Source organism: Gymnodraco acuticeps, unplaced genomic scaffold (assembly GCF_902827175.1).
Source record: "Gymnodraco acuticeps unplaced genomic scaffold, fGymAcu1.1, whole genome shotgun sequence".
NCBI classification, from domain to species: domain Eukaryota; kingdom Metazoa; phylum Chordata; class Actinopteri; order Perciformes; family Bathydraconidae; genus Gymnodraco; species Gymnodraco acuticeps.
The window spans coordinates 414,665-439,531 of NW_022989942.1; the positions used below are offsets into that span (position 1 = coordinate 414,665).

The 24,867-nt window shown below is 40.8% G+C and overlaps 1 protein-coding gene across 2 annotated transcripts in view; it reads right to left on the minus strand.

Moving 5' to 3' along the window:
* Positions 1–24,867, minus strand: part of LOC117542469 (contactin-associated protein-like 4) — a 126,320-nt gene that overhangs the window by 61,373 nt on the left and 40,080 nt on the right. Inside the window, exon 2 of one of the 2 annotated variants that reach the window (XM_034210168.1) lies at positions 12,155–12,265. The exons of the other annotated variant lie outside the window; for it this stretch is intronic. Within the exon in view, the coding sequence (XP_034066059.1) occupies positions 12,155–12,265 (111 nt within the window). The remainder of the gene's footprint in view (positions 1–12,154; positions 12,266–24,867) is intronic. 2 annotated transcript variants of the gene reach the window in all.

Below are 24,867 nucleotides of genomic sequence, written 5' to 3' on the forward strand. Positions count from 1 at the left end.
CTGGCTTCATGATGGTAATATTAAATCCTTATAATCAAAGACATTAAGCGGGGATGCATTTGAGCCACAAACACTTTGAGAAAACTGGATTAGACTGTGCAGCCACAGCACGGTATTTAAATAAAACTGATGACTCCACACAACTGAAGTGTTAAGATGTGTTTTGCCATTGAATGTACCTCCTCTGGTTTTTATGGGTCTACTATGTTGACAGAGCAATGGTGCCGAGTGGAATATAGTGAGAAATCAAATCAACATTGATATGACCTAGTACTGAGCTGAAGCGGTTCTGTCTTGTCAACAATCACTTGCAGCACTGCATCCCCCCTATGTTTTTCATGGCAACATGCTTCCTTTCTGTCCTGGAGACAGCTGTTGCAGCAGCTGGAGAGGACATCCAGGGGTGAATGATATTAATTACAGTGTGTTCATATTGTAGTACAAAACACGTCAGTCACTTCAGATCTGTAAAACCATGGAGCATGTCTGTCACCAATTGCAAACTTTTATGGATAAATAATGTAAAAAATATAATAATTGTGACAGTAATTCGATTTTAAAACCACTGTAATAACATGTGTTGAATGTGTACTGTGTGTCGGTTCATTTTTAAACATAACATAATTATAAAACTAATTTTAAAAAATAGTAATTTTCACTTTAAAATGGTTAGTTGTGTTTGTGCTAGACAGAGTTATATTCATTGCATTATTATTATTCATTATATACATTAAGACATTCAAATTAAACCCTGATATATTCCTGGACGTTTTTATATTATTTCACTCATTTTAATGGTTGCAATATAATTGCACGGCATTAAAAACAGATGGCTTAGAAACTAAAACAAGACAAGCAAGTAACAAAATGGCTTTGTTCTGAATACTGAAACTTGATTAGAAATTCATTACATTACATTACATTTAGCTGACGCTTTTATCCAAAGCGACTTACAATAAGTGCGTTCGACCAACAAAATACAAACTTTGAAGAAAACAGAATCATATAAGTACATCAGGTTTCATAGAGCTAAAACATTTCAAGTGCTACTCAACTGGCTTTAGATAAGCCAGCCCTTTATTAGTTTATAATGGCCCGTTTCCACTGCAGCGGGGTAGCCCCGTTTAAGCGTCCCTAAGCGTCCTCGCTCAGGCCTCGGGCTGCCTCGCTGGCCGGCCCAGGCCGTGGCGCATTTCCATTACAGTTTAGGACCTGGGGTAGCAACGCAGTGTAGGCGGGGCGATCGGCTTTGTTTTTGTTCACATTTCGAGTTGTTCCGTCGAGCTCCCGCTGGATTTGATCATCCCCAATGAGATGAAGGAACGTCGTCACCTCCTCGGTCGACCACGGTGTGCTTTTCTTAGAAGTAGCCATTTTTGTAGCTCCTCCGTTTACAAAATGCTGTGTATAAAAATGCTGCAAGCTTGCTTCTAGATATATATGCGACGCTAGGGATGAACTCGCGCGCAATATTGTGACGATTCTCTCTGACCAATCAGCAGTCGAGAGTGTTGACGTCACTAGTTCAGCCCTGGCCCTGGTCTGAGGGAACCACGATTTTATGAGGCCGGAAAAAGAGGGAAAATGTACCCGCTGGCCGGTACTAGGCTATATGGAAACGCCACCAAAAACCGGCCTGGCCGCTTGAGGACGGTTAAGGACGCTTAAACGGGGCTACCCGCTGCAGTGGAAACGCGCCATAAGTGCTTTGTTAATAGTTCTATCGCTCGAAGTGGAGTCAAATTCAGAAGAAAAGACAGATGTGCAGTCTGTGTCCTTGCAAGAGAAAGAGAGACAGCAGAGGAAGAAAGAGAGAGTGATAAATGTACCTTAAAAACAGTAGCTAACCCTTTACTCGCTTTAAAAGTTTTCAGCCTTTAAAATGGCTCTTATTAGTTGTCATGATAGATTTAAGGCGCTATGGCCCTACTCTACCTCTTAATAGGTTTAGGAGGCCATTATCCCCCATTGGTAGCTGGATCACCACAGGGAGGTTCAAAGGTGTTAGGCACTCTCTTGTTCTAGCCTTGGTAATCATGATTGTAGCAAATGAGGTGTCCTCTGACATAAATAAAGAACAACAAAGTATGCATGAAGGGGAGTTAGGGGAGGATGGTTTGGTCAAACCAACACCAAACTCTTTCCAGGATACCACTGCGTGTGTCCCCCTCACAAGTCAACACGTCAAATTGCCATTTACTGATTAGATGCCTTTGCAGAGACTTTGGCAACATTCATTCATCTGCATTTTTGTACAACTTTGGATGCTTCTGGCATCCCTTGTGTGTGTGTGTGTGTGTGTGGTGTGTGTGTGTGTGTGTGTGTGTGTGTGTGTGTGTGTGTGTGTGTATGTGTGTGTGTGTGTGTGTGTGGGTGTGTGTGTGTGTGTGTGTGTGTGTGTGTGTGTGTGTGTGTGTGTGTGTGTGTGTGTGTGTGTGTGTGTGTGTGTGTGTGTGTGTGTGTGTGTGTGTGTGTGTGTGTGTGTGTGTGTGTGTGTGTGTGAGAGAGAGAGAAGGGAGGACTTTAGCAGAACCTGATTATGGGAAAATCATTGGAGGTGATTGAAAAGGCTGCTACTTGATAAAGACACTTTGGATGCTAAAAGATGTGTGAATGTGTGAGTGTGTTTAAAAAAGTGCTTAGGCAGCACAAAGCATATCCATGGCACAGCAGATGGAGTCCCCTAGAGCGCGCACACACACGCACTTAATAAAACAGCCAGCCTAAAGAGCATTGGAGATTGTGCCAAGATGATGTCATGCTGACTCGAGGCCAACACAAATGAATACCACAACACTTCAGACACAAAGCCTGGACATCTCATTACATCTATTAAAAAGCTACTTCATTATGGAATAGCAAATGGTCATAACACAACAGAACATGAACCTCATTAGTTCAACGTAATGTGCTATTGACACGGAGCAAGGAGACAGTCTGTAATGTGGGTCATATTGAAATGTGTTAATTTAACAATGGCTCAATCCAGGTTTGTGTCTCTGTAAAAAACTCCAGTGGGCAAGAATACAAAATATATCCGAACTTTGTTGATTAGCCATTTATAGTGTATATATATATATAGTGTAAAGTATCATCTATATAAAATAAATACTCTGGTGTGTAATCAGTATTACAGTCTCAATCAGAGCTAAGGAGTTTTATTATTTTTGTACCGTAGTGTGTATATGAATTATGTAATTACACATCTATAATGTATGCATTTTAAGTCTACATATTCCACATCCAGTTGGAATCAAATGTTTGAGAACAAATACAATTTAGGGATGAATTGAGTAAAGCAGTTTCCAGAACTTATCTTCATGTTGTCTTTAGTGAAGAAAACTGATTTTCCACAACTGCATCATGATGTGACTATGTCACTGGCATTGCTCATGTAATTGTGACATTTCAACTTAAATCATTTATTTTGTTGTATTGCAGCAAAATCTTGTGGTGTGATCAACAAATACTGTCACCAACACAAAGAAACATCCCCACTTCAACATGATTTTCTTAATTTCTTCATAAACTCAGGTGTGGAGATATAAAATAGATGTGGTTTAAATTGGCTGTAGTTGAATCAGTTGAGTCTGAGGTTTTCACGAGTGCGTAAGTGTTGTGCTTTTTGCTCATTAGGGCAGCAGCTAAAGGCCAGAGCTAATAAGTATCAAAGTAACAGACATGAACACTGACAGCAAAGCAGGAGAGAGCAGACACATGACCTTTACTCATTAAGGCTGGAGTGGAGAGGGAAGACAGATAATCTGACATCTACAGTACACGATCGCAATGGAGGAAACAGGAAGAGAGGGAGTTTAAGAGACATAAAGAGAGAGATGTAGATATCTATCCAAGAAAGTAAAAGAGCCCAAAATGGAAAGCAGAATGACTTCTGTGAAGAGAAAATGTTTCACTAAATCCGTCATGTTCGTCACGCAACACGATTGATCACCTAAACAATAATGTCTTTCATGCATGCCTGTCAGTTCCCATCAAGGAAATCCACATGCTGTCCCTACTTATTGACACTAAAGCTTTTTCCCACATTCAGAAAGGTAATTAAGGGTAAAACAGGTCAAAAGCATTGCTCGGCGGGAAAGTCAAATTGGCCCAGTACCACAATGAATGAACCAGTCAGGAGACCGTGACCTTTGAGGTCAACACACCTGAAAACCAAACACCCCCATTAGCAGCCGGGGTCTGAGGTTGAATAAGTATGCTGGAAGGTCATCAATCTGAAGGAACCTTTCTGTGTGAATAATTCTTCTTTCCACACGTAATAACTTTCAAAAGAGTCTTTGAACCTGCTAACCGTGCAGAGCTGTTCACTGTCAAACCCAAGGGGTTCAAACAAATCACTGTAGCTCCATTCAAACACTCTGTCATAATAAGCATCCCAGGCCCCTATAAACCATAACTACTCTTTCGCAATATTTTTCTCAGAAGGGCCACTGATTTCCTGGAATAAGAAAATCATCAAAATGTTAGATTTTATGTCAATAATGTTGAAATAAGGGATACATGGATTACATTGGGATAAGTTGCTTCCCTTGTTGCATTAAAACAATTTTCTCTATAACAGTGTACAGTGTGCATGCAATGTATTCGTGAGTCAGCCTTTATAACCACATCTATAAAGACACAGTCATAATGCCCTTGAAACACTGTAGAACTGTTTTTCTAATTTAACTAAATAAATAATGTTCTCACATGTCTCAACATAAACATTTATTTTCTAAATAAAATAGTCTTAGATCAGAGGGAAAAAAGGTTTCTCTAACGAGTGTGACCTGGTTTCCGAAAGCTATGTGCTTGTCGATAGGAGACTGTGCAGCTAAATTCCCTTTGAGTTTGATTATAACATGGTTGCTAATCAGAAACACATTTTAATTAACCTAGTTAAAAGTATTATATAAGAGTGCAAATGTTTCATTATTAAAATATATTCATGCAGAAGCCAATGGCAGATTTTGGTGTCCATGTTCTCATTTACTGAAGTTTTCCAATAGTGCATCGCTCCAAATAAATAAATATGTGTCATTGCTGCAGATCATACGTGGATTTATTTGGGCTAGTATTAAAGCTTCAAAGACAATGTTATTTTGGATGCTTCCTTCTGGCGCTGTGTTAGGATACAAGCCAGAGACGTGTCGTGTCAGGGGTGGATTATGACTTTTTTTATTACGAGTGGGAGAATCAACAAAAATTCAGAGAGAACAAGTTCAGATCCTACAGCAGCCGGTTTGTGCTCTTTTGAGGCCAGTATTTCACAGGTTACCCTGATTTACTCCAGAAAATAGCTCCAACTCAGTGCCTAAATCTCATTGTAAATCAAATCTAGCAAAACCTTCTTATGCCAGGGGGATTATTTTAAATGTAGAGCCTAAATGTCACTAAATATGTGTGAACCAACACTTAAGCTTATAATATGTCAAAGGCATCATTCAACCATGTATATGAATGTATCACATGTGTAGATATTTATGGTAGTACTACTTAAATGTCATGGTATTTCTCTGAGTCCTGACCTGTCCTTTAACAGTATAACAGGCTTAAATATGAAGTGAGCATGTAACCATCCTGGAAAATAATCAGTTACGTGTTCAGGATGTTAACCTATCTGCAGATTTTTCTTACAAAAAAAGAAACAGACATATTCTGTTGTCAGGGGTCATTCTTCTTTCATATCATCAATTTCAGAGCTGAATGCTTTCAAGTACATCTGCAACACTATTGCTCTCTTTTTCTACATACTACAAGCTTGCTAATGAATGGCTTGTTTAGGATGTTAAAAAGGGGTAGGATAACATTGGCTAATCTTGTAGTATCTTCAATACTACAATGAATCCCTGTTTACAGTACACATAGCTGATCACTTTTGATTGGATTGTATACTACACATTTCTCTTACATTACTATGAAGTTTTGAGACATCCATTTTAATGGTGCAACCCTGTTTTGTTTCACCAGCTATTTACTTAGGCTGGAGTTTACAAACTTAAATAGTTATATGAAATGCTGGGGCAATTCAATCATGTTATATATAACCACAGACTGCTCCGTAAGTAATGGAGGCTGGACCACAGAGACACCAAGACAGCTCCTGAAACACCACTCTCCCAGCCTGTCCCCAAAGCCATCTCCACAAAGAAAATTAACTTCAGCCCTTGTCTCTCTTAATAAAACAGTGGAACACAACACCGGGCACATTATGTATATCCGTTCTGTTCTAATTGCAATCTCCACCGAGTGGGTGGATTGCATTCACGGGGGAAATAGAGGCTGTTCCAACTCATGTCAGGGCAATGGCTTCACTTGAGGGAGCGGATGTGTAGTAACACCAAATAAAAGCAATGTTTGGTTAGAACTGATGTACTGTTCAACACAGTAATGGGTGAAAAAAAGGGGCTAAAGGAAGACAAAAACAGGACAGATGTGAGAAAAGGGATACAAGCCATTACAGAAGAAAAATAATCCCCCAAAGTGACAAGAGACAAGTGGTAAGACACAAGAGCAAAGAGACAGACAGTACTACCAGGCCAACATTTCTAAATGCATGTGTGGGCCTGGGGGAATTTCAGACAGTCTTAAACCAATTGGAGAGTCATATAGCTGCAATGGATTTAAGTTGGAGGTTAATGTGATTTTCTGACAACCTGGGATATAATACTCTCCTCTTCATCATCTACATCCTCCCCCTTGGTCAGATTATCCGCAAATACAACCTGGACTTTCACTGCTATGCCGACGACACCCAGATTTACCTCAGCACCAAATCCCCCAACAACCCCCCCCTCACCCACATCGAATCCTGTCTGACTGCATTAAAATCCTGGATGCAACACAACTTCCTCAAACTCAACAGCAATAAAACTGAACTCCTCCTCATCGGATCAAAATCCACCCTCAGCAAAACCCCCAACCTGACAATCACCATTGATGGCACCCCTGTTTCCCCCTCCACCCAGGCACGCAACCTTGGCGTGATATTTGACCCCACCCTCTCCCTCGAGCCCTACATCCGTCATGTTGTCAAAATCTCATTTTTCCACCTCCGCAATATTGCCAAACTCCGTCCCTCTCTCACCCGCCCTGCAGCTGAGCGACTCGTACACGCCTTCATCTCCTCCCGCCTTGACTATTGCAACTCCCTCCTCTACGGCATCAGCTCCACCTCCCTCAGTAGACTCCAGCGTGTCCAGAATGCAGCCGCCAGAGTCCTCACCCACACCAAATCATGGCATCACATCACCCCGGTCCTCAAAGAACTCCACTGGCTCCCCGTTACACACCGCATCAATTACAAACTCCTGGTCCTCACTTATAAAGCTCTCCACCATCTGGCCCCCCCCTACCTCACTGACCTCCTCACCCTCTACCAACCACCCCGGTCCCTCAGATCCACCTCAGCCGGTTTGCTTTCAATCCCCAAGGCCAAACTCCGGAGCTTCGGGGACAGAGCCTTCTCTGTGGCAGCCCCGAAGCTCTGGAACTCACTCCCCCAAGACCTCCGTGAGTCTGAGTCCCTCGCCCTGTTCCAGTCCCGCCTCAAAACCCACCTCTTCAACTCTTTATCTATAAAGCCCCCCCCCTCTTAATCAACTTCCTCCTGACTGCTTTTCTGTTGTGTTTTGTTTCTTTTTGGCTTTGTCTCTGTTTTTTGTTTTGTTTGTATACCCCCCCTCCCAAATGTAAAGCGTCTTTGGGTCCAGAAAAGCGCTATATAAAATTAATATATTATTTTATTATTATTATAAAGAATGACACAGCACCAGAGCAAAACAAAAGCCATATTAACATTCCCAGAGATGGGAAGCAAAACAACAAAGAGTGAAATGAAAGAGGCAGATGTTTTCTTATCAGGCCACTGTAACATATCGATAGGTTGTAAAAACGTTGCACTGCAATGAAAACAGTTTTAGTGGTCTTGAGGCAGAGTATAATTAAGTCCACACCCTGGAGACGGTGCCTTTAGGGATTTTAAACTAAATGTAGTAGGCAGGTGGAAAACAAAGATACATGATTGCAAGTAATGGGGCTAAAACTAACATGAGCACAAATTAATAAGGTTTGCAGGCTGCAGAGGCAGCAAGGGCATTTTACTCAAAGAAATGTACGTGACAAAATTGAGGGTGGTGTCTTACAAAGCCACAACTAATTGGAAAATTGAGAACTTGTGTCTCCCAAAATAAACCATTATGAACATGTAAAGAACAGGTGAGCATGATGTGTTACATCTGCTTCTCTGGCAATCAAATGTTGTTTATGTTGTTAACACAGGAAAAGGCCTCTTACTGTGTGACTCAAAGATTTTGATGTTAATTGAGTGAGGGATGGACCAAATAAGGTGAGTGGCTTTTAGTAGCATTTTGTCAAGGATTAAGCTAAATGTATGCATATAATTAGATTTATAAGGAGAGTGACTATTTCCGATTAGGAGGATTCGAACAGAGCAACTGTGGTATTTAAGAGCAGCACTAAATGGGCACCTGCAGAGGCGGCGCATAAACGTTACACAAAGATCAATGCCTTGTTTTATTGTTCCCATCCACATATTTAATTTAACCTATCACCCCCTACTAATGTTCAAATCTCCTGTTCAAATCTAAATGAGCTCTTCCAGAGAATGATTACTGGGGATTGATGAAGTGTCCCATGCTTATTTCAGCGTAATTACAGTGGTTCTAATGTGCAATTATCAGTATGGGCTGCTGGAAAAAAATGGGACCGTTTAGATGTTAAATACTGCCATTTTAACATTTGCCTGTAAATGTTAAATGCTGTTGTTAACATTTGGCTATAAGATGGAATGAAGTTATCTCAATGTTTTCTTGGCAGTTGAAATGGTACTCTACAAGAGTTCAACAAGAGAGTGACAAGGCAGGATTCGGCAGAGAAGGGTGGAAATACATTAGCAGATGAGGAGAAGAAAGAGAAGGAGATATAGTGAAATGTGGGGAACGGTGAGAGGGGGAAAACAGACAAACATAGAAAGATTTTGAAGAGATGGGAACACTTGAGCAGCAAAATGGTTGACAAAACTAGGGAGAGTAAAACTTCCAACAAGTTCACATCCAGTCAATTAACTGAAAAGGCCCTTGCTTGTTGCCAGATGCATTACTGAGTTGTTACTCATCTCTGAATGCTGACATTTCCACATACGCATGCAGCCAATTAGGATGCACCAAATCAACCCTGTGGGGAATGCTCCTCAACACTTTATATTCTTCAGCTCCAAAACAGGCAAAGATTAGATTGCTTATTGATTTATTCTACATTTGATCATCAGGTGCATCACCAATACATCAAGTGTCTTGGCACAGAGCACATGATCACTGGTGCAGACATTCAAAGCCAAAGTGGAGACTTTAAAAGAAACTGCAGCACAAATATTTCCAGTGCTACCTGCAATTGCTTTCTCTTTTTCCGTTTAAACAGGCCATCGTTCACCCGTGTCTGACCTACCACTTCTGTTTGGGAAGATTCCATGGTGCTACTGAAGGCTTGCAGAAACACTGATCAGCTTGTATAAACAACACTTGCAGCGAATCAATTAACCTATTTTATGTTTGGAAACCAGCTTGCCACTGTAAGGAATGGTGCAGTTAAAGCTGGAGTGAGAGACTTTTCAGATATAAATGAACATCCATTACAAGCAAGCCTTGACAAACCAATTCAGACTTTACTGATTACGACTTTGCTGCCATCAAGAGTTCTCTGTATTTGTATTATACTGACGTTTTGGTGTCTGTGGCACACGTATGCCTGCATATGAGCACCCTGCATCTTCCCTGCTCTGCTCTCTTCAAGTCTTTAAATCCTTCCTCTGAATGCACAGTTTTCTCTTTTGTCTGGAACATTCACTCTAGAAAATGATGTCATTTATGTGATGTAAAAGCCTGCAGATTGAACTCACATGGGTCAATATTATCTGAACTGTTAATCTTATGTAATGCTTTCTGATTGAAAGTGAGGTTTACCATAGTAAACAACTGCTCAGCTTAGGCTAGCCATACTCCTCTCCAGCAGTGCAGTTCACATCAATAATATTTCTCCCATGTTGGTGTAAGAAAATGTCCTGAACATAATGAAGTCTGTTGCTGAGACCGGCAGCTTTGATCGTACGCCTCCTTAGCCTCTAAACCAGAGCCGTCTGTTAGAGGAACCCTGCAGAGCTCTGTCAGAGCTCCTATCTCTGGCCACTCCTCCACCTCATGACATGCTAATTGTCCAGTTTGCACTTGGTTATTCACCTGGGAGATATAGGATTAAATGCCTGTGTGGGACTGTTGCTTACCTCTGTTGCTGTTGGCCGCATTCAGGGTCGGGCCCTAGACTGTAAGTGGAGGCAGCTCTGGGAATAAATGCCCCCCATGTATGAAACACACAGTCAGTCCAACACACACATGCAAAGATGGCATGCATCTGGTAGCAGCAAACAAATCATGCACTGCGCAAAGACACACCATATGCTGATACTTTATACTGGTGGCCAGAAACCAAAATAATATATACATAACATACATACCCAATATAAAATGCACATAATGTACACAGATGCTTAAATATTTGACTCAAGTTGAATACTTAAGGACCATTCTCAAATCACTAACAATGAAAGGCAAAAGCTGTTATGCAGATTGACAAATATTGAACTTTAACTTAATAATGACCTAAATGGCACCTGCAGGTATTATTTCTGATAAGGATTTTTCTGTCATTGCTTTCATTTATTCCAGACATGTACACTACACATACATGTATAATGAAATGTGCAATACCACGTGCCACTGGAAGGACTTCGCTCTGCCACAAGCAGCCAAAACTTGTTGTTCGTCAAGTAGTGTTCAGTCTGATTTTGGTACTCTGTTGGACTCAGATTCAGTTGGGGGGGGATGGGGGGGGCATCCTGAAAGGCACCATGTTCTGTTGAACCCAGCTGCAGGCTGTTGGAAAAGGTCCAGCTGTATGATTGGCTTTATGTTTCAGAAATGCCTACAGACCCAGGAAATAAGCTCAACCATTTCCCTCTTATCAATTTTATAGAATGTGTTGGAATGTGTTTACACAAGAAGAAAACTGCGAGCCTTCACATGGACACCTCTGCTGGGTTATTTTCTATGTTGTCTTCAAATTGGTAAAATTATACTTATAGTAGAAGTAAAAGACAAAAGAGGATTCTCTATTCTGGCAACACAGTCAGCCCCTGAGCTCTGTAAATGGAGAAATCTGTGAACCGTTCCCTCCCAAAAGCTCTAAACCCAACCATGATATCCCCTCTAAAAACCCTGCATCAGCATCCAGTAAAGCACTCCCTCTTGGATTCTCATTGCGTTTGGTGAATGACAACTCTGATTTATACACTTTTTGTGAGGAGGTGGTCCTGTGGGGCTATTTGATGTACTAGTAATATAATTCCAATGCATTTTTATATACACGATACAGATTGTTGGCAGTAACTGCTGTCCTTATAAACTATCTATCTTTGAATGTATCTCTCCTTCCTTCTCCCTACACCTTGCCTCCACAGAGGTATCTCTCAGACTGTGTGAATCCATTTGAAGTCTGGCTTTGATGTTTGGTGCTGTGCGTCCTGCAGAGACTCTCTCCTGCAGTGATGCAGAAATGCACCACTGCAGCCCACCAAACTGAACTGAACACATTTCAGTAGAAAGAGGGAGATTCTTTCAACGGGCTTTGCTTTTTCTCTATCTGCCACCAACATTTTACTGGACTGAATAGTTCTTGACAGCTGATGTCAACTTTGCACAAAGTTTAAAACTGCTCAAAGCTATAATTGTACGGATATCTTGCACCCATCATCCCTCACTGTTAATGGTATGAAAAACAACTGTGGTTTACAGTATGAAAAGAGTATATGCAAGTGTTTACCACAGAGCTAAAGTTAGCAGTAGCTTTCTTTTTTTCAGCCCTTTTTGAGAAAATATTTCCAAAACCTCTCAAAGAAGGGGAACTAAACTTGAAAATCCCCTTTTAAACTCTAAAACAAGTCTTGCACCAAGTACAGTCTGTGCCATGGTCAATGCCTGGATTATCCCAGGCATTATTTATGGCAATGAACACAGTTTGAGAAATGCTGCTACGACAGGCTGTTAAATATTTATGCTGGACATAGCAATGAATGATTCCTCACCTTCTCTCCTGTTGACCTTTGCAAAGACCGGCCCATGGCTGCTGGTGAGCTGGGAGGAGCTTCTGAATGATGATGGCGGCAGATTGGCCACCAGCGGGCTGTCACATACCTCTGTTAACCAATCAAAAGCAGAAAAGACAGTTTAAAATCATGGATTGTTTCATCGAATATATGGATCTATATGTTACAGCAAGTTATCCGTCATTTTAACACGGACTGATGGAAGTTTTCTAATAATCATAAGGTCAAACCTAAGTATCTATGACATATAAATATAGGTTTGAGTAAATAAAATGTGTTGTCAAAAAAGACAACTGGTTTTCAGCAGGAGAGCAAAGTCATTGGCAACCTTTTAAAGCCTCATACACTTTGATGTTAATAAATGAATTAATGAAGCTTCGGATAAGTAGAGAACAAATTGACTCTTAATGAATGACCTATTAACATTAAGTATATGATGATGAAGAAGGTACAATTTACTCTGATGCAGCAACAAAAAACGCCATGTGAAACAGTCCTTCGTCGCGGACACATGACATTTCCTAACAGTAAATTGCAAGCACTGACATACAAGAAAAGGAAACAAGTGTGTAAATCGTTTACCTGTTTTCGTCATCATAATACATGACGAATATTATATATCTGACTTGCTTAAATTGACCTTTGAGGGCCTGTGTCTCTTTCAGCCACATTTGTTTCTCTCTCTCTAACATTTAAATACAAGTTTATTTTTTCACAGACAACACACTTTCCTGATTATTATGGAGGTTATTCCCTATCTTTATTCAAGAGTGTGTTCTTTCAATTTGAGAGCATCATTTATTGACTTCACGTTCAGATTTTGTATTTCTTTCAGTCAAACCCTGTCCTTGCGCTTAGATTTGCTCTGCTTCTGCTCAAACTGTACGCTTGCCCTCAGATATATTGCTGCTTGCACAGATTTCCTGTTTTCCACTTTAAAACCTTCTCCTCGCACTTAGGCTGCTTCTGTGCGCTGACTGCGCTCGTCAAATCAAATGTCTGCTCTCAGATTTCTGCTCTGCGCTTGGATTTTTTCTGTGCAAAAACCATTTCAAAATCCCTCAACCAATAGATGAGAGTAACACACTTCCGGCCAAAGATTACGGCTCCGCCCACTTTTGGGGAAGACAAAACTGTCATTTGAATGGCGGTCAATACAAATTCTGAAGTTTTTGCCAATCCGATCAGAAATGTAAGAAAACCGTGGACTTTTGGATCTTCAAAGAGCCCGGTTACGATGGCCAGACAGGCAAACAATTACATTATTATTATTTATTAATTAATTATTTATTGTGGCCAGCCTAAGGCACACCTGTGCAATAATCATGCTGTCTAATCAGCATCTTGATATGCCACACCTGTGAGGTGGGATGGATTATCTCGGCAAAGGAGAAGTGCTCACTATCACAGATTTTTTCAGATTTGTGAACAATATTTGAGAGAAATGGTTATTTTGTGTATAGAAAATGTTTTAGATCTTTGAGTTCATCTCATTAAAAATGGGAGCAAAAACAAAAGTGTTGCATTTATATTTTTGTTCAGTGTAGATGGGCGTGACTTCGCCACTCTATAGGAGGCTATGTGAAGTGTCGTCTTGCTGGCGCGTTCCCTTTACTTATTAGAGCGTCCCGTAAGGGCGGTCTCTTTAACCAGGTTTATAAACTCCCTCCATGGCTTTATTAAATGTAGCCTACTTCACTTGCTTTATTTACGACTTTTTAGTTTAATGGTACTATTAACGTTAACTTTACTTCCTGCAAATTAATTTGGTAGTCATATTTGCGGCACATCTATAATAACTGGCTTTCAAGTGTTTTACATTACGTGAACACTGTTGCTAGGCAACTAACAACAAAATGTGTCTTTTTTCTTAGTTATTTCATTGTTTAGGAATGGGGAAATATAATAAAATAAAAATAAATGTTTCTTCATGCAATTTTTTCATTTAAGATCGTATGTTGCCCTCACTACATTTGCTTCAGAGAAATGCACAATAAATGGTGTAACATGAACTGTATCTATACTTAGTGAGGGCAACATATGATCTTAAATGAAAAATTACATGAAGAAAAAATTATAATAGCCGCAAATAATAGCCGTCTGTGTGTGCCTTCTTCACTTCTCATGCACTGATTCGCTAAGCTGAAGAGCCAATCAGAGTGATTAATTTTGCCACAGCCTTTTGCCGACAGCCTCCCGATTCGGAAGGTGTCGGCACAGCCGAAAAGACACGACGGTGCTGGACACACCAATCTGAGTATGGCGACAGGACGCTCATCGACGGCCGAAATCGGCCCGGTGTGTCCGGGACTTTAGTGCAAGGACAAGGTTTTAAACTGGAAAACAGGAAATCTGTGCAAGCAGCAATATATCTGAATGCAAGCGTACAGTTTGGGCAGAAGCAGAGCAAGTCTAAGCGCAAGGACAGGGTTTAACTGAAAGAAATACAATATCTGAACGTGAAATCAATAAATGATGCTCTCAAATTGAAAGAACACGCTCTTGAATAAAGATAGGGAATAACCTCCATACTGTAGATTATCAGAGTGATGTGCCTTTGTTAATGTGTAACTTTACGTGATGTAGTAAGGGCCACTTCCAAATAGTTTACATATAAAACTGCAGACATACAGAGAAGGAACCATACAGTTTACTATATGCTGTGTACAATAACTGGAGTGCCACCTGCCCAGTGGCAGACACAGATTGAATCTGTGTGTCAGCCAGTCTGCTCATGAGAAAGTAACTACTTTGAGGGTTGTTGTTTTGCAGCTGACAAAAGCAGTTATGAAAGGAGCGGCGACTTGATATGTAAATTATTCATGGAGAAACTAATTATCATATGTTCACATTCCATGATTACTGTGCAAGAGTAATCTAAACTCTCTACTTTTAAATGGATTATTTTTGCACAACTGAAAAGAGAGCCAGTTCAAATTATTCACAACCCATTCAGAAGTGCCAGGTTGGTCTCCCTCCTCCGACAACAAGGCTTCAGATGAGATTACTTTGTCAATATTTGTGTACTTCATTTCAAGCACAGAGGGATTTTCATTACGTGGCTCTAAAAAACAACAGGCTGTTAACAGTTTTGAATAGCCTGTCATATCCACCTAAGACTTCCCGGTGTAACTCCTCTCCACTGTGCACACACTTCAGGAGTGTGTGAGTGCATTCCAGCTCAGGTCAATTGCTGCAGCTTCAAACAGAAAGTAATTTGTATGAAACGTGTGGCTTTTACTGGTATAGGGTTGTGTTTGTCTAAAACAGAAAGATAATGAGTTTAAAATGATTTAAAACAGAAAAAAACGGGACATGTCCATATTTGAGAGGCTGGAAAATACATGATCTGACACATTAGCATGAACATTTTAAAAATGTAATCAAAGTTATTACTCCTGAACTTAATAAAATAAAACCTTATCAGATGTTTAAGTAGGATTACACCTTTATTTCCATCTAGTAAGACCTGAGGCCCAGAGCAAGCCATTGAATATAGTGGAGCACCAGCTGCAAAATACAGTAGAAATAGTGTAGAGGGGTGAACTGAGCACTGAAAAAGGTCCTTTCACACCAAACTAACATCAAAGAACACCAAAGAACAACAAAGAACACGTCCCAACGGAACGTCTCCTGCGTCTTGGCCATGTTTCGCACTGACTGGAACCATATGTAACGGAGTTAAAAATGTGTATAAATAATTATTAGTTTATAAATTACGATTTACAATAGGTTGTGAATTTAATTTTTATGAGATTGTTTCCTTTTAATATTTTTGAGTAATGTTTCTAGTGGGAACACTTTCCCGTTGCACATCATTTTCTACTTCCTGTATGTCATTTCCGCTTTCCCCTCACACTGAAGTGAGTAGTGATGGGAATTCCGGCTCTTCTTGGGGAGCCGGATCATTTGGCTTGGCTCACCAAGAAGAACCGGCTCTTTCGGCTCCCAAACGGCTCTTCAGTTTACCACTTATTATACCTTTTAATTAAATCAAATGTAGCCCTGTTTTGACTAATGATTTATATGTGTACACTAGGGGTGTAACGGTATACGTCCTACCCGTACTGAAATTATTCGGTACGGGCCCTTCGGTTCGGTACACGTGTGTACCGAAGTGTACCGAACGAATACAACGTTAAACGTAAAAAATTGAGAACGTGAACAACTTCTTGGAAGTAATCTCAGGTGCTGCGTCGCAGCATTCTGAGTAATTTGATCACATTGGGTTCAACGCGTCATAGAGCGAGCAAGTCATTTAATTGGACGAGAGGCATACTATGAGAGCTGGTCAGAGGGATGCGTTCAAATGTAGTCAGTAATTTGAGGAACTGTCGAAATGGCGAACGCAGATAAAGTTGAGCTCGAAAATCCTCCAGCATCATTGAAGTCTCCGGTTTGGGAACACAATGATAACGGACAAAGACAGGTGGACCGAACCAAAGCTGTTTGTCGGCATTGTTCAACTACAATTGGTTACACAGCTGGCGATACATCAAACTTGCACACTCATTTGAAAAGGCATCACCCGAACGTGAATATCACCGGTATCAAAAGAAAAAAGACTGAAGTGCAAACCCAACTCCCACTAGCATTTAAGCCTCCAACACTCGGAAAAAGTTCAGACCGAGCCAAAGCTATTACAAATGCCAAATATCCTTATGTTGCCATGTTAGCAAAGCGCTACCTGGCTGTATCTGCTACCTCTGTCCCTAGCGAGAGGGTGTTCCCCACAGCAGGAAACATTGTTAGTGCCAGCCCTTTCGGCAAGCAATGTGGACAAGTTCATTTTTCTTTCAAAAAACATGAAAATACAATGACAAGCAAGTCCTAATGTCAAACTGGCTGCTTAGGTACTAGTGCAGTACAGTTCAAATACAGATTATTTAGGTTCATCAAAATTCTGCACCTTAATGTTTATTCATTATATTTTGTATTTATTTGAGTGAATACATTATTCACAGTTTAATAATAATTAAAAAAAACCCAAAAATATTTTATGTTTTGTGATAATTTGTTCTGCTGTACCGAAAACGTACCGAACCGAACCGTGACCTAAAAACCGAGGTACGTACCGAACCGAAATGTTTGTGAACCGTTACACCCCTAGTGTACACATATATCACTTAAATTATTCAATACATCCTTTGTACTGAAGTATTCAAAAGTAAAAATTACATGTTTAATATAAATGATTTGCTGTGGCCAATTGTTTTCATTGCATTTACAGACCCGTGCAACTCTCTGATACCACCCAATGAATGCATTGACTTGCTTGTAGAACCACGCTACACAAAACAGATACCAACACCTATAAAAACTATTTTTAAAAAAAGGGGCTACTGTATCGACCTATATAAAGTATATAAATATTAGGGATGCACCGAATATTCGGCCACCGAAAATTATCGGCCGAAAATGGTTAAAAAGGCGAAAGGGTTTTAGCACCGAAAAAATATCACCGAATGTCAGAACAGGCTTAAGTTGGTAACCTAACGTGTTGTTGTGATGACGTAATAAAGACGCGGCGACCATGCTCGCGGCTGGCTCACAGGGGGGGGGGGGGGGGGGGGGGGACATTGACCTTTGTCATCGAGATTGCCCTGAGCCTTTAACAAATCGTATTAAATAATCTGATGACAGACTGTAAACAGAATAGCTGAAATTTTAACAAACTAAATAACTCAGTTTCCTCTAATCATTAACCCATGTTTGTATCATGTAGTTAACTCCGTGTGTTGCTGCTAGCATACATAACACCTGACGTGGAAACGTTACTCGTGATGGAGCTACATAGCTGCTAGAAAGACAGTCGAACCCGGTACATTCCTCCGTCTGCATGCGGTGCACTTTTGCTAAATGTTTAGACAAATTGCTCGTGCTTACATGCTAAACTCTTATTGCACTTATGGTAACAAGTATTCTCCACATCGAGACGGGTAAAGTTTAACCACACCTCGGAGCGCGTTCTCTCCGCCATCTCCGCAGTGTGCTCCGCTGCATGTAGCAGCTGCGTGTGTGTAAACTGCCCCGCCCCCTCGCACACAGACGGGAGAGAGATCTCGTCTGATCGAAAATACATCATAGACGCATTTGTTGTCTTTGCATATTAGAAACGAGTTGGCGACACTAAGACTGCGATATAATGTTTTTTAGCAATAATACATGACATATATAAATGTACTGTATGCATTCAAAAGTGCTGAATAATGTTTTATGGACCCATAATAGTGATTATTATTTAAGTTAAGTTTTGCCATAATCATGTCTATTTCCATAATCAGGTAGCTGAACAACATTGGTAAAAAATGTATACATTATATATATATATTTCTATTAATCATTTTCGGCCTTTCGGCATTCGGTTTTCGGCCAACTGTTTCCTATTTTCGGTATCGGTTTCGGCCAATAATTTCCCATTCGGTGCACCCCTAATAAATATAGGTTTTTTTTCAAAATACCAAAAAGATCCTGCATTTTAGCCATGCCTCATTTCGCTCTATTTGCTCTTTCCAGCGCTGTTTTTGCAGGGGGCTGATTCTGTGAGCTGCAGCTGACCACGCCCCCCTGCATGAGAGGGGAGCGTGCTCTGAGATCAGCTGCTGGGCTGTCAGAAGAGGGGGAGAAAAAGAGATCTCCGTCCTCCGTGTTTTATTCTTATAGAAGTAAGAAGAGAAGTAATGGGGCAGAAATCCTCCTTTTTACGCAGCGGTAGACATCAAACGGCGACACATATTCAGTTGTGACGGGACGGGTGGAGCAGTGGTCTGTGCATCCGATCATCAGATCAAGGGGGAGTGCTGGGGAACTCCAGTTCGAAACCCGCTCCTGCCGCCACTGCGTCAGGCCGTTGTGTCCTTGGGCAAGACACTTCACTTCGCTCCTGTGGGTATTGTCCACAGTACATGTATAATACCAATGTGTACCTGTAAAAGCGCCTCGATGTCTTCGAGGCGTGAAGATGGACGGTGTGGCGCTGTGCAATGATCATCAGATCAAGGGGTGAAACCCGCCGCTGCTGCGTCTGTAAAGCCGACAATAGACCTGAACTTACTCCTGTGGGTATTGTCCACAGTATCTGACCATTGCATGTATCATATGTGTGTATTATGTAAAGCGCTTTGAGTCATTGATAAAGCGCTATAATAAATGTAAGGAATTATTATTATTATTTGCCAGTTACTTTGGCATTAGGGCAGGGATATCTAGATACTTTCCAAGGTTTGACATAATGAATTGTGCAACGATGTTTTCAAATCTGTAATCAAAAAGCTCCTCAAAAACACTATCGAAGCAGTTCCTGCCGTTGCTACGTTAGTTCAAACAGTAACAACGGACTACTTTTCTTAGCGGATGCATGTCAATTTAAATCAATAAAATAATTTTCTAAATCCATAAAAGCATTTCCATTAATATTGGGAGTCATGTCGTTACTTTGTGGAGAATGTGGCCATGTAATAAGCGGGATAATGTGCACATTGCATAATGTGCCTTCATGCCGATCTAGATCCCTCCGCAAAAATGGCTCGTTCGCGGGCGAGAGCCGGCTCCCGTCGTTCACTTAAAAGAGCCGGCTCTTTGAGCCGGCTCGTTCGCGACCGACACATCACTAGAAGTGAGCACTGCTGAGGGTAAACTGTGCTAGGAATTATGTTACAGTTCATTATAATTTTGTGTGGTAAACCGGCTATTTAAATTTATGAAAGTGATGTATGCTGTTAAGTGTCCATTTGGGTATTGTAGAGCTGTATTAACCCGTTTTTGTTAAGTTTCCACCGTAAGAAATTGTATTTTTCAGTGATATTTACGGTGTGGTTTTGGCGGGAAATAGACGCGATCTGCGTCATTTTCTTTGTTTACTGTACATGTCAACACTTTCTGACTTTTCTTTTTTTTCTTTTGTAAAGATGTGCAACGCGGATGTAAAGAGAATGTTGTTTTTGTTCTCAGGTATGTTTGTGTTTGTATTTTGTGTGGTTACTTAAAAATAAGATTTTCTTGGTCATTTAATAATTTCTCATTGTATAAATAAGCTAGTATAAATACATACTAGGGACACTGAAGTGAGCACTGCTGAGGATGTGCAACGCGGATGTAAAGAGAATGTTGTTTTTGTTCTCAGAATAAATGCCAGAAAAGACACCCAGATGCTTCGCTGTCGTTTCCTGTTCGATAACAGGTCGCTTACGGTTGTGACCCGTTACACATAGACTGTATGACTGGAACACACATCGCAAAGACTTCAGCCAACGGCCAAGTAGCACGTACGAACTGTGCATGCGTGAGTGACAATAACTCTCCTTACCAGCAGGCGACGGTAGTGTGTATTCGTCATTCAAAAGAGGCAACAACCGGAAGACAGACTGCGTGATACACCGAGAGAAGAAGAACAGACTGCGTGATATAAACAAACAACAAATAGCGTGTGAGATCCATTTTCACTGTACAGCGAGAAGCTCATGGGTCTTTCCCGAACCTGTGTCGAGAGCTGGAGTTAAATGAAATCTCAGATTTGCCTTCTTAATAGTTTGCTTGCGTCCCTCACTTCCGTTTCGCTTCTCATGCACTGATTCGCTAAGCAGCCAATCAGAGTGATTTCTTTGGCCGACGGCCTTTAGCTGACAGCCTCACGATTCAACATGTCGAATCGGCGGCGGAAGGTGTCGGCACGGCCGAAAAGACACAACGGTGCGGGACATACCAAGACACACCAATCTGAGTAGGGCGGCACGACGCTCATCGACGGCCCGACATCTATCGACGGCCGAAATCGGCTTGGTGTGTAAGGGACTTAAAACCTCAGTGGGATATTGTGTCGTGAGAGCACGGCCTTGGCCTTGTTTCAACAGACGAGGCGGATTTTCCTCGGAGGAGCCGACATATAAAAAGGTTACCGGTAAAGCACATATACAGATTAGAAGAAAAGGAAGGTAAAGACTCAGACTAGGGCTGTGCGATTTTTTCGGTTTTAACCTCCCTGCAGGAGAGGGGAGCGTGCTCTGAGATCAGCTGCTGGGCGGTCTGTAGAGGGGGAGGAAAAGAGATCTCCGTCCTCCGTGTTTTATTCTTATAGAAGTAAGAAGAGAAGTAATGGGGCAGAAACCCTCCTTTTTACGCAGCGGTCCAGACATAGACATCAAACGGCGACACATATTCAGTTGGCAGTTACTTTGGCATTAGGGCAGGGATATCTAGATACTTCCCAAGGTCTGACATCATGAAGTGTGCTACTTTTAAAGCAAGCAACGATGTTTTCAAATCTGTAATAAAAAAGCTCCTCAAAAACACTATCGAAGCAGTTCCTGCCGTTGCTACGTTAGTTCAAACAGTAACAACGGACTACTTTTCTTAGCGGATGCTTGTCAATTTAAATCAATACATAAAACTATTTTTTAAGTCAATAAAATCATTTTCTAAATCCATAAAAGCATTTCAATTAATATTGGGAGTCATGTCGTTACTTTGTTGAGAATGTGGCCATGTGTAATAAGCGGGATGATGTGCACATTGCATAATGTGCCTTCATGCCGATCTAGATCCCTCCGCAAAAAAAACAAAAAAACGGCTCGTTCGCGGGCGAGAGCCGGCTCCCGTCGTTCACTTAAAAGAGCCGGCTCAATAAGCCACACATCACTACTGACAGTGTCGTCTACCTCCCAGTCAGAGCAGGACAAAATTGAAGCTGAGCTGTCAGAAAAAGAAAAAAAAAAGTAATCGAGGTTTAAATCGAAAATTGTCCATTAGTTAGAAAAAAATCGCGATTTTATTTTTAGGCCAAATCGCCCAGCCCTAACTCAGACTGATACACAGATATTCAAAGCAATGTGGTTTCTTTACAAAATCCTTGACAGAAGCAAGAAAAAAGAACTGGATGGGATTCAATTGCAATAACGACTGAATCAGTGGAAACTTAGCATCTCAAAATGCAGCATTGTTTTTCACTCAGTCAATCAGCAACTCTCAGCCACAATAACTCGACTTGATATTTTGTCTGTTCGAAGCATCAACTGATGTGAGTCAGTGCCAATCTTGAGACTTAAAAAAATAGAGAAGATTTTGAAACCAAGACAGGTGTTGTGGAGGTCATCCCCCAGAAAATAAATGTAGTTGTTAGAGACTTTATTTCCTGCATTCTGGTGACTGCTTACAGATTAATTAATCCCTCTGGTGAACATTTGCATGAATCTCTGGTATAATCCAATATTCTTGGATTGATTTATTTGGTCCTGCCCCTTCCTGACTCTCGAAGGTCATTAGCATCAGTTTGATATCCGTGCTTGATGTTAAAATCGACCAAGACATCTAAAATGTGAGGACTTCTTTCTCTTACCACTTCTATTTCTCTCAGTCTCTCACTCACTCAGGGATGGGTATCGTTAGGATTTTATCGATACCGATTAGGGGTGCAACAACTAATCGACTTAATCGATTAAAATCGATTACCAAATTAGTTGCCAACTAATTCAGTCGTCGATTCGTTGGTGACGTCATCACGTGCGTTTTACGCACCGTTAAGCTACAACGTTATTGGTACTGGAGACATTTAAAATATATATGTCATGTATTATTGATACAAAAACATTATATCGCAGTCTTAGTGTCGCCAGCTCGTTTATAATATGTAAAAAGACAAACAAATGCGTCTATGATGTATTTTCGATCAGACTAGATTTCTCTCTCCGTCTGTGTGCGAGGGGGCGGGGCAGTTTACACACACGCAGCTGCTACATGCAGCAACACACTGCGGAGATGGCGGAGAGAACGCGCTCCGAGGTGTGGTTAAACTTTACCCGTCTCAATGCTCGTTACCAAAAGCCCAATAAGAGTTTAGCATGTAAGGGCGGTAACACGAGCAATGAGTCTAAACATTTAGCAAAAGTGCTCCACATCCAGACGGAGGAATGCACCGGGTTCGTCTGTCTTTCTAGCAGCTCTGTAGCTCCATCCACGAGTAACGTTTCCACGTCAGGTGTTATGTATGCTAGCAGCAACACACGGAGTTAAATCAATTATATAAACATGGGGTAATGATTAGAGGTAACTGAATTAGTTAGTTTGTTAAAGTTTCAGCTATTCTGTTTATAATTCTGTTATCACATTTATTATTTGCTAAAACACTATTGTTTCTTTTGATGTGAAATATTATCTATTTAATTTAAATAAAAAGCAATGTTCATTTTGTAAACAATTTGTTTAGTTAATTTAATAATATGTATTTTTGAATCAAGTATTCATCTTTATTGTCTTCATTGTTAGTTTCCACATGCCTAAAACAACCTCAAGCTAAATCTAAAAGTTGATGGCTAAATAAGAGCGTTTGAGAAATTGTGCAAGGCATACAGTAATAGTCCAAATAATCGATTAATCGTTTCATTAATCGATAGATTAATCGATTATCAAATTAGTCGTTTGTTGCAGCCCTAATACCGATACTGCTTATCGGTATCGGTATTTTTCGATACTCTTATTGATACTTTTCAATAATTTGGTGCTCAAAATAATTGTATTGTAATTTTCTTGCAGAAATAACTGTATAACTTATACATTAGCTTCTCAACAGCAGACAAAAATAAATAAAATAACTATAAGGGGGCCTGGCTCGCCCTATCATGCTTTTTGGGGTTTTCCCTCGGACAGAGGATGAAAAGAGGCATTTTTTTAAACATTTGTAAATCAGTTACATCTTCATCCAGACATTGCAAACTGACAACCTAGCTCGACAAGAGATCCTTAAAACATTGTCCTACAGTGACATCATGCAAAACTGTAATATGAAGAAATTGGTAAAAAGGCTAAGATGGCAAAAAGATAAAGGCGAGTACGTATATTATTCTGGATTGTACTTTTAAATCAGGGGTGGGGAACCTTTTTCCTCTCAAGGGCCATTTCAATTTTTTCCACATCTTCCGAGGGCCGTACAAATGATTGACCTCTGCTTAAAAATCACAGCCCATCCATTTGGCCTTTCTTTCATGCTGTGCAAAGAAAAAGCAACCTCTTAATCCAGATATCTTGCCATGACTCGCGCATGCATGCACGTACACGGTTGTGGCATGACCACCGAACAGAAGGATATGGACACAAGATGTGTGCAAATGTATTTAGTTTCCTATCCATGTGGACATGATTTCAGTGGGGGGGACCTAACCTCCTCTAGGGGGATCCGGGGGGCATGCTCCCCCGGGAAGATTTTTTTTAAATATTGAAGTTGAAAGCATCAATCTGGTGCACTTTGAGAGCAACATTAGGAGATCTATGGAAACATCTCTCAACACCCATATGAAACAGAACTGTAAGCAGATTTACTTTTTCTTTATGGATATTTTACAAATCACACCCCTTTCAAACTGTATTCTTGTTTATTAATAACAACTTTTTTTTTACTGTCATATAGTATTTTATACACTATTTGCACTAGCAGTATCGCTAGCAGCCACATTGTTAGGCTGTCAAATACGCTGCACCGTTTTAGATTCAATGAGTGTCTCGTTTGCAAATGCTTCATTAAGTTGCTTGTGTTACCCCCTTTACAAGCAACTAATTGAGTACATATATAATATTGCACCTACATTTTTTAAAGTGCACCCAGACCTAGACCCGGCGTCATGGGCGGGCCCCATGGGGCCGGGCCCGCCCATCCAGGATTTGGGCCCGCCCATTCAGGATTTGGGCTCGCTGTTTTAATCAGGGCT